General features: G+C 35.0%; 1 protein-coding gene across 1 annotated transcript; it reads left to right on the forward strand.

Annotated features, from left to right (window-relative positions):
* The first annotated feature begins 719 nt into the window (after nucleotides 1-719).
* LOC150088363 (transmembrane protein 222) lies at nucleotides 720-1,932 on the forward strand. Its single transcript, XM_090370743.1, has one exon. The coding sequence runs from the start codon at nucleotides 822-824 to the stop codon at nucleotides 1,380-1,382; it is 561 nt and encodes a 186-aa protein (XP_090226869.1). The 5' UTR covers nucleotides 720-821; the 3' UTR covers nucleotides 1,383-1,932.
* The last annotated feature ends 9,491 nt before the right edge of the window (nucleotides 1,933-11,423 follow it).

The raw sequence follows: 11,423 nt of genomic DNA on the forward strand, positions 1-11,423 counted from the left end.
TGACTTATAAAGAGGGACAATCACCTCCTTCTCTCTGCTAGGAAAATTCCTATATATATCATTGACAAAACCCCATGACCTGCCCTGGCAGCCTGTCTGCATTTGTATGATTGTGTTCTTGAATGATTTGGTAATTGTATGAAATAAATTTAAGAAAAAATGAAAAAATTACTGTTGGTCGAAGAACCGTCCGACTATCCTACAGGTGTTCAGGATTGCGGCTTTCTGGAGTTCCTTGAAAGTGTTCTCTGGGAAGACTGTTGCTGCTAGTTTCTTGTATAGGCTCTTTGTCACCATGTCGGTGGTTGACACAGTGATCGGGATGCCATATTTCTTTGACTTCTTGTCTTAGGTCTGCATACTTCCTGATCTTTTCCTCTTAGGTTTTCTAGAGGTTGCTGGACGGGCACCGCTATGTCGCTCAAATAGATAGCTATTTCCTTCCTGTCGATGAGGGTTATGTCTTGTTCGTTATTAAGGCGCGGTCCCAGTATTAGCAGTATACTTTGTGAGTAGGAGATTTTAGTACTACCTGAGGTTCGTACTTGTAATACGGTATTATTATAAAAATTATTTTAATTATTGTGGTTTCGTTTCGTACTGCAATTTTTGTTCTCATAAAAGTTGCATTATCAATAAAAAAAATTATGTGAATTTAATAGGTGGCAGTACTGTTTTGTTTACTTCCGTTCTAATATTTGAGTTTTGGAAATGTTACTTTTCCCCCTAAATTAGTGTGTCTTTCAGTCGTTTTAAGCGTAGTTAAGTTATTGGATGTATTTATCTTTGTATAAATCTGCACCACAGTTTTTTAAAACGGTATGCAGTTAAATGATAATACACTAGAAGACAGTAAAACAAGAGACCTCGAATTTAATTCAATGGGTAAATATGTCATTGATAATGAGCGAATACGTTATCCTTTTTCGATTGTATGGACCCCTATTCCTATATTGACATGGCTGTTGCCTGTTATCGGGCATATGGGTATTGCTACGTCAACTGGAATAATTCGTGATTTTGCTGGACCCTACTTTGTGTCCGAAGATAACATGGCATTTGGAAATCCAACAAAATATTGGCAGTTGAATCCATGTCTAGCACAAGCTGGGCCGCATGGCTGGGATCGGGCTGTTGCAGAATCATCGGAAGAATACTTTCATCACATGCACAACTTATTTTGTGATAATTGTCACTCTCACGTAGCTTTGGCGCTGAATTTGATGCATTATGATCGCCGTTCTTGGAATATGGTAAAACTCGCAATTTTAATGCTGAGACATGGAAAGTATGTTAGTGTTTGGAGTTTCTTGAAGACGTGGATGCCATTTTCTGTAATCATTTGTGTCACGACCATTATATGTGTGCTCTTGTTCGTTTAAGTTTATAACGTATAGGCAGATTTATCTTAAATGAGATAGCTGTATAATAAAGGCACACTGAACAATGTCAAAAATTCAATTTCCATATCGCCCGGTAATAAACATATATGGGGAGGGGTGGAGAGTAAGCTTTATTTCATGCAATTTCCATAATCTCTAACTACAGCTGGATCACCCACAGTTATTAAAATAATATCGATGCGCTTGTAGTCAAGCGATTAGCAGAATGTAAAAGTTAATTTTGCTTATTTTTGTTTGAAAAAAAAAAACAAGTTACCACTTACATTGTGGAGTAATTTCGAACTTATGTATTCGACCAATTTTCGATTTTATTCTTTAATTTAACTGTTTAGCAAACTTATTAGTGTTGTCATGGCTGTATATCATCAACTCCTAAATAGTTCTTTATATATAATTTGTGAATATTTCTGTAATTTCAAGAAAGGTAAATATTTGGTTGTTTGTCATTTTACTGTGACATTTTATGGCACTGCTGGAATGTTGGCTCTCTTGGTATAAAACAGGAATTCATATTCAGTGTTTTAATGAATTGTAATAATTAAAAATGTGTGACAAATTTCATTTATGAATAAATGCAAATATCAAAGTGTTACTTTATATTCCTTTCACTAAACAACAGTGGTGACTTCAGTACAAAGAAAACTCACCTCATGAGTCCTGGCCACGGCCAACGACAGTTTTTTTGCTTGCATCTCTCCCAAAATCACAGCAAAGAAAAATATCCAACAACAACAACACAATGGCGATAGCAAGCAACACACTAAGCAAACAAATGGCAGCACAGAAAAATATCCACCATCACAAGCACATGGCAGCACACAAACATCCATCGCCACAAGCACATAGTAACACAGAAAAATATCCAGCACCAGCACAATGGTGATGCCTAACAAGAACGACTCATGTGCAAATAATAATTTTGTATTTTCTCTTCAAATCAGAATGAAATGTACATCCAATAAAACAATCAGATACACAAATTACGCATTAATACTAATCACCCAATCACAGACCTCGACAGTGCAATCACTCCGTTCTACGCCCATGACATGAAGACAAGGGGTACCCAAATAATGGAGTTCAGCAAAAGAAATTGTTGATTGTGTGGCATTTTTATAGAACAGGCTCTGTCATTAAACCAGAGTTTCATTGCCAGCGCTATCCTTGGACTTCATATTTGAAGATTATGAAAGGCATTGGCCTTCCATTTTGTGAAACTGCTCCCATTAATCAGTAGTGCATTGCAACACACACATACCAGATAATTGGATCGTTGCATTAAAAATAAGTAACTATTAGACTTATCAGAATTCCCATATTTGTAGTGTGATACATTGCGACCACTTAAAATAGCTTCACAAAATGTGCAATTAGTGGCCAGTGATGTAGCATTACAAGCTTGGGCTATTGTACAATGTAATTTATTACTTATTATGCAACTTTATTTTTTTTGTTCCTTGTGGACACACTGAATTCAGGACCCTGGTGCAGCTGCACTACCTAACTGCTGTACGCTGATACACCACTGTTAGTACCACTGCTGAAGGATGTATTTCCCATAGTATATTTTTATTTATTTATTTTTTTAAAGATTCATGCAAATTAAGACCCACTGTCCCATAGAAATACATTAAAATTTCAGGAATGCATTTTGTGAATAATCGTTACTAACATAATTTTTGGCTTATTTTATACAAATAAATTAAGATTAATAGAATTTTTTATATAATTATTATAAATAAGATAAATGAAATTTGTAACAAAAATTTACATACTATATGAGAAAAAATTATCTTCATAAAAAGTTCTATATATAGTACAGCAAAAGAAATACAGGTAACCAGTATATAAAAAAAAACTAAATTAAGAAATAAAGATGTCAACATAAAAAAACAAATAAAAAAAATTCAAATGTAAAACATTGGACTTTAAATCTAGAACTTCACAACTTTGTAAGTATGTTTTTTGACCCTGCTTGAACATATAGCACATTATTTTAATTTTTACACATATAATAAGATTTATTTATTATTATTACTTATTTATTTCAAAATGGCACAGAATAAGACTGTATAAACATAATTTCATACACAATGACTTCATTGTGTATGAAATTATGCTTCGTTGTGTTTGTCTTGTTAGTTTCTGATTTAAATAAGCAAGACTTCTTTTTTGAAGTTCATGCTTTGAATTAGTAAGAAAGATGAAAGATAAATAATTTACTCAAACTGTACTAAAATGCTAAGCATTGCAAATAAAGGTTTGTTAATGAACAGTTAGCTATAAATGTTTTTATTTATATTTAAAATCAGTAAGTTTGGAATATAATAACAATAAATAAAGTAATGCAATAAACATCACAATGTAGCCTTCTACTGTGTAGCATCATGGATTTTCCCTTTAGTTGAGGACAGTTCTATGCAACCGTGTAACTATGGTGAAATGTCACTATAATGAATTCATTAAAAAGGACTTTTGCAGAGTTAAGTGGGCAGCAGGATGAATGGTCACTATGCACTAAATATACACTCTTATCAATATGCTGCAACACTAATTTAAATAAAAAAATTAGATTGGTTTTTAACTAAGTTCCTAACTAGAGTCGAAACTCCCAAATGGGCAACATTATCAAAGACATCCATATGTCAATCAACTTTTACTGCCTTAGGGCCATCTTGGCAGGCGCCTCCGTAGCCAGGTGGGAAGGAGCAGCAGTGCGTAGCACACGCTTCTTGATTAGACCGGGGTTCGAGCCCGTCACCACCAAATACGGAGGATGCGGAAAGGTCATTCAGGGAATGACCACCGCATATCCCGGAGCAATATGGCCTTAGTTGCTAATGCTCCTAAAAACCAAATAACAACAACAACCATCTTGGCAGGGTCTCGCATCTAACCATTTGGCCAGGGTGGCTGAATGGTTAAGGTGTAACACTCTTGTTACACACCCAGGGTCCTGAGCTGGATAGCATCATTCTTCTCTTCTTGGTGATTCCCTTCTACTTCTGATTCTCTTTCAGGGTAACTCAGAAATTTTTTTTTGGCTAGTGCAGAAAAAGCCTCAGGCTTCCTTGCACCATATGGCTAATAATAATAATTGTAGGCCTGGGTCAAAATGACCCAGTAAATTAAACTCAACAGTATGCTGGCGTTTATAAAAAAAACTGAAAAACAAGATTGTTAATTAATTTATTTATTTTTATTATTATTATTATTATTTTTTACCTTTTGTAATGCCTCAACTTATACTAAGAAACTGTCCTGCTTATGGTTATCAAAGCTGACCAATGCTGTTGGTATCAGACTATAAATTAAAGCATCATTCTACAACTGATATTGTCAAGTAATAATTTTTGATGCTAAAACTGCTGAGTAAAGCACAATATTCAATAGTATTATCTTGAAATTATGATTTTAATTGTAATGTGGAATGGAACTGTTTCGTAATATTTGCTTTTTGCGTTGATCACAATTATTTTGCAAATAACTAGTGCCATGTTATCTTCCTTTTTTTTTTTTTTATACTGTTTTTTTTTTTTTTTTTGATACTGTGTGGAAATAAACCAACTCTTTTAGAGCCTCATTTCCTATTTTTTTATTTATATATGCTACTTCAAATTATTTAGATTTGCTGGGAGAAAAAAGAAACACATTCTTTCACATTTGTATATTGGATATGTTCTAAAGCTAGTGTACACTTCCAGGATGAACTCAGCGGGAGATAGAATTGTATTACCATATATTACCAGCCCACTTAATAAATTTTGCAATCAGCTCCTTTGGTTATCAACAGAATTTCATATGAAGCCTCCTTTAAATGGATGAACAATCACATATTACTCTTCTATCACTGAAGTCCAATTAGGTGCCTCAACAGAAGCTCTTCAGTGCCCCACTTTATTAGGTGTCTCCAACTTAGGTGCTCATCGATTTGTTGCATGTGTTCTTATGGATCACATGCAACAAATCTTTATACCGAGCACACGGTTTTTATTCTGAAGAAGAATCCTTCTAGTTCCTCTGAGTATAGACCAATTTCAGTTTCTTCTGTTATAAGGACATATCATAAGATACTAGTGTCCCGTCTGTCTACAATTATCAAGTTGGATTCTCGACGGAGAACTTTTGTTCTGATTGATGGGACCACAGAGAACATTAAGAAGAATTTTCGCCATCTGTATCTTGCAACTCAATATAAAAAAGAGATTTCAACTCTGTGGCCCATCCTGCTGTTATAAAAGCTCTTCAGAGGTATCATGTACCCATGTCATTTCTAAATTATGTGAAGGTGCTATATAACTCTTCAAGTACTGTAATGAGATTCCTTAGAAAAAGTCATTGTGTTAACCCTACAAGGGTGTAAGACAGGGTGATCCCCTGTCCCCTCTTGTTCAACATGGTAATTGATATGTTGTTAAGAGTTTACCAGATTATGTAGGCTTCCCCCTTTTGGAGCATAATGTAAAGACTGGCATTTGCTGACAACCTCGTTTTCACAGCCAACACCTCAACAGGTCTTCAGTGCCTTCTAGATAGCTAATATTTTCTTGAATAAGAGAGGTTTACTTATCAACTTAGATAAATCATGGACAGTCTTCATCCTTCTTTCTGGGCTGGAGAAGAAGAAGGTGAAGGTCCAAGCAAGGAGGTTTTTTCTGGGTGAGGAGATTCTGCCTTCGCTTACAGTCTTAAATAAGTGGGAGTATTTGGGTGTTGAGTTCTCACTAACTGGGAAAACGTTGTTTGGGGCCAATCTAAACCTGCAATTGGGGAAGTTGAGTAAAGCCCATTTTAAACCCCAACGGAGATTGTTTATTCTAAAATATTTCTTAATGCCCAGATTTTTCCATCGTTTAGTTCTGGGCAAAGTTACTACTGGACAGTTGAATGCTTTCGATGTGCAGGTTAGATTGGCGGTGAAGAGATGGTTAAGTTTATCCAAAGATGTTGTAACTTATCTTTATGCAGATGTTTCTGCTGGGGGGATTGGGACTGCCCTCCTTTCGGTGGGTAGTCCCAATCCTTAAGCAGAAACATCTTGAGAAGCTGCAGTTTTCTTCCTCCCTATTGATTCAGGCTATTGCCTCCTCTTCTGCCCTGAAGGACAAGGTGAGAAATGCAAAGCCTTCAAGTGGACGGCAGGAACGTTATTAATTCTAAAGGCAAGTTGAGAGAACATTGGGAGACATTCCTTTACAATTCGTTTGATGGACAGGCTCTGGAGGAGTCAACAAGTTCCGGTTCAGCATCAATGGGTCAGAGATGGGACCTGGCTCTTGGCTGGTCATGCTTTTGTTGATCTGGTCAAGACCCATATAAATGCCCTCCTACCCTCTCCAGAACATCAAGAGGGAGATCATTACATCGATCTTGTAGGGCTGGGTGTAATGCTATTGAAACTCTGGTTCCTGTTGCCTTGCAGTGCCACCGGTCCCATGGTATGCACACTAAAAGGCACGATGCAGTTGTAAGTTTTGTAAACAACTGGTTGTGTCAAAAAGGTTGTTGACTATTCTAGAGCCTCTGTATACCAACCACTACAGAGGATTTGAGAAAGCTCGATCTCCTCTGTGTAAAGGATGGTGTCCGATACCTCATAGATACCCAAGTAGTCGGTTCAGAATATTTGTTAGAGGCTATCTCATCACTTAAAGAAGAGAAAGTATGATGGAAACATCAGTCTTAAGCAGCAAATCAATAATCACTTTGGAACTGTGCCTTTAGTTTCCACAATTACTCTAAACTACAGAGAAGTTTGGTGTCAGGCCTCTGCTAGACTTTTACAGCATCTGGGATTATCCAGAAGTGATTTGAAAATGATCTCTCTCTCTCTCTCTCCATGTGTTGCAAGGCACTCTTGGCTGCTGGCAGGTGCACTAGCAAATGACCGTGGTGTGAGAACCAGCTATGGTAGCATTTGAAGGCATATTTATGTAGGCTACCACTATCATTAAAGTGGGAGTGATGAAAAAAAAAAAATTACCAGCTCACTTAATAAATTTCGAAATCGGCTCCTTTGGTTGGAAACATTTTGATTTTTTTTTGATTTGATAGTTGTTGGCGCATCGGCTTCTGTGGCCATATTGCACCTCCCAAGGTTTTTGCAGTACTTTGATCCAATCCCGAGGCGGGAATCAAACCCGCGACCTTTGGGTTGCCGGGCAGGTACTTTACCCACTCGGCTAGCCCGGTCGGCTGGTTGGAAACAGAATTTCATATGAGCCCTCTTTTAAATGGGTGATCAATCACATATTACTCTTCTATCACTGAGGCCTAGTTAGCACTTATGCTAGACCACTTCACTTAAAAAGAAAGTTTCAGAATTTTTTTCTTTAATACTTTCTCTAAATGTATTTCTTTAAAGAGAAAAAATGAGCTGTTTTGTAGTTTATTTTATGTGCTTTCAACCCGCCTCAGTTTAACAGATGTTCTGCTATGAAGAGAATTTATCACTTACCAATGTATATTTATTGTCCTAGCACATAAATATACACTGGTATATTTATATGGTAGGACAAATAAAGATCTATTTAATTTTTAACTGAATTGAAAATGGCGATATATTAATTATGATTTGCTAATAAACTCAATTAAAAAATATAAAATGAAAATAAATGAGGGTAACCATAATAATAATAATGAATAAAGCTTTTATGTATTTTTTGGAATTTTCAAGGACACTCACCTCTGCATTAAAACAAAGGTTTCAATGCCTAACATTTGGCAGGTGCAACATCAATATCTGTATTTTTTTTTAGCTGTTTGCATTTAGTCAGCAAAACTAAAGTTCTACTGCAAGGTCAAACACCATTTGCTGACATCTGACAAATACCTGTGGGAATGGGAATTGTCTAGAAGAAAGATGCTTTTGCTCACCTCCTAAATGAAAAACAAAAAATTAATGAGTCTTGTAATTCATAATATATTGAAAGGAAAACAGAAAATATAGTACTTATCTATTATCCTTCCACCAATGTAAGTTACATGTAAATCTAAATAAATATACATAAATATTTATTTATATATAAATATAATTAGTAAATTTATGTGTTTTTTAACAATACATAAATCCCAATGGTGAGGTCAAAATAATGACAAACTTGTAAAAAATTACTTTTCAAAAATATAACAAATAAATTTGGAATAAAAGAAGTGTTTAAGACAATTTAGTTATTTATAGCCACCAAATGGTCAAAAAAAATTTAGAATATTATTTTAAAAACTTATAAGGTAGTGTTTCTCAATCTTTTAGTTCTGGTGATTCTCTTTTCAAATGAACCAAAATTAGAGCCATTGATTTTGGTTCACTGGGGATAACAAGCTTATTTATTTATTTATTTTTTTCATTTAAGAATTTGTGCTATGGAATTAAACAGCAAGCGGTTCATTTCTGCAATTGTTTATACACACACACATAAAATCCTTATTTTCAATATAGTTATGAAACATTAAATATTTTTGAAACAAATAGCTAGTGGATGTTTAGTTTATATGTAATTTTGTGGCAGTGGCAACTAAGCCTAGTATTAAAAAAAAAAGAAGCAAGATAAAACTGTTGAATCATTCTCTCTCCATATTAGACATTCATAATTATAATCAAAATGATATAACTGACGTCAACTGGTTATGTTGTTTGACTGCATAAGGATATCTTTTTAAAAGAAATCAAGATTTATTAACTGTAAGAAAGTGAAAATATCTAATACTACAGTATATTACTGTCTGCCAAGTTTTGAGTGTGTAGGGTTCAGCTGTATTTCTTAAAGCTGTAAGAATGTTTTGCCATCTACTGCTGAAAATTAGACAACTTATTTGAACACACTGAATTGATGGAGAAATTGTGCAAGGACTGATTTTCATCTCACATGATACAGGAATGGGTCAGATCAGTATGCCATATGTGCAGTCCAGTTAATGTTAATTCTTTATAGGCTTTGAAGAAACTGGTGTGTCATATTTTCATATTTGATCTAATAAAGTATGTTGAAAGGGAGACGCAATTAAATGAGGTTTTTATAATCCATATACAAAATCAAAAAATTGTAGCCATTGAAGGAAGAAACTAAATTTGTTGCTTCATCTGCTATTTCATTTCTTTAATTTTCTGTTGCTGGTATGGCATCTGACAGTTGCCACTTAAAATTTTTCTGTGTTAACATCTGGTTTTTTAAAATAGTTGTAAATAAAATCAAATCCTTCCATGTACTTCACCAATGTTCTCAAACTGGTTATGCAGTATTTTCTGTTTTTGCTGTTTTCATTTAAATATATTTCAAACTGTGAGACATTAATTTTTTGGTCTGGTGTGTAACAGACACCAGGCAAGCAAAAGCATCTATCTTCCTTCTAAGCAATTCTCATTCCCACATGGAATGCGTGAGGTGCCAGCAACAAATCTCTAATCTTGCTGTAGAGTTTTGGCTTTGCCAGCAAAATACAAACAGCTAACAAAAATAAAGATGGTCACGTGTTTTCTGGACACGGCACAAGTATCTGGGTTTCATTGTGGGGAATGAATGACTTTAAAAATTCTAAAAAATATGATAAAAACTATATTATCATATTTTTTAGAATTTTTAAAGTCATTCATTGTTTATTTCTTGTTTATTTCTCTTGTTTATTTTCATTCAATATTTTTTAATTAAGTTTAGCAAATCATAATAGTTCATTTTGAATTCAGTGAAAATAGAAAAAATAATTTTTTTTACATCACCTTTGTTAAACTTTGTTAAGTAATCACCTTTGTTAAGTAATCATGTGGGGCCACTGTATTGAACCCACACCTGCAGTAACTTGAACTTCACCCAAACCCAACCTGCACTGTTTGTACCACAACCCATAAAAAAAAAATGAAATGCTCTATTAAAGAAAATTTGTATAAAACTTTCACTTGTGCAGTTTGGGGGATGGAAAGAATTAAAGCCCTCCCATTCTTCAACAGAAGAGAGGAATGTATTTTACAAAGACCATACATAACTGTATACCTTAAAATGTTACTCATCATATTGACCTAGATGATAATGTATAATTTACAGAGCTTTAATTGGTCAAAACTACAATCACCATTCACAAAGGGGGGGGGGATATATATTCATCCATATGCCTCTCCCAATTTCCAATCAAACAACTTCAAACTCTAAATGCTCATAATTTTTTCATAGTTATGTACTCTATTATTTTATATATTCACTGTTATTTTATATCTTTGTATACTTCACTTACACCTTTTTTCGTTGGTCTTGGTACATCAAGGTATTCTGTGTGTTATCAGACAGTCTAAAACACTGATGGATTCAATATCTTTCTATTTTAAAAGATTTAGGAGAAGTTCAGTTGGCCTGCCTCCCTAAAATCGACTCGTGCATACCTCATTGGTAAGCCCTGTTATGTCACTTTGGTGGCAACAAATGTTTAGAGTGGTTCTCTTCAAGATGCTTGGTCAGCTTGAAGAGGAAAAGACCAAACCCTCCAGCACTTTATTAAATATGACAACACGATGAAACAATTGCTCTGTCCCCAGTAGCTCTCACTCCCCCTCTTATGGCAGTGAGAGGATCAGAGTGGAAGTGGAGGGTGCTAAGAATATCTGGGTGCTACCATGCACAGAAACTGAACTTAGCCTGTTACAATGTAAGATCGCTTATTGGTGAAGACAGGATATTAGACCTGGAAAAGGAATTGGAATATCATCGGCTTGGCTGAAACAAGAAGAAGAAGAAGAAATTAATCACAAGTTTATCAAGTGGAAATCTGCTGTGCACCAGTGGAAACAGTGAAAAGAGTGAAGGTGGAGTTGGTTTTCTGGTCCATAAAGATATTAAAAACAACATTTTGGAATTCAAAAGGTACCTCACCAAGGGTGTCAAGACTGCTACTCAGGATTTCTAGGAGGTACAAACTAAAGATTATAAAGATATATCCACCAACATCCAGCCATGATGATGAAGAGGTTATGAAATGTACACCGAAATTGAGAATCACCGAGATGAACAGAAAACTCACTACACCATTATGGGGGAC

Source organism: Mastigoproctus giganteus, chromosome 3, assembly GCF_048544385.1.
Source record: "Mastigoproctus giganteus isolate SK-2022 chromosome 3, ASM4854438v1, whole genome shotgun sequence".
Taxonomy (NCBI): Eukaryota; Metazoa; Arthropoda; class Arachnida; order Uropygi; family Thelyphonidae; genus Mastigoproctus; species Mastigoproctus giganteus.

Bases quoted from the DNA above. Each gene is read 5' to 3' on its own strand.
- LOC150088363 (XM_090370743.1), top strand. From the start codon at position 822: ATGCAGTTAAATGATAATACACTAGAAGACAGTAAAACAAGAGACCTC.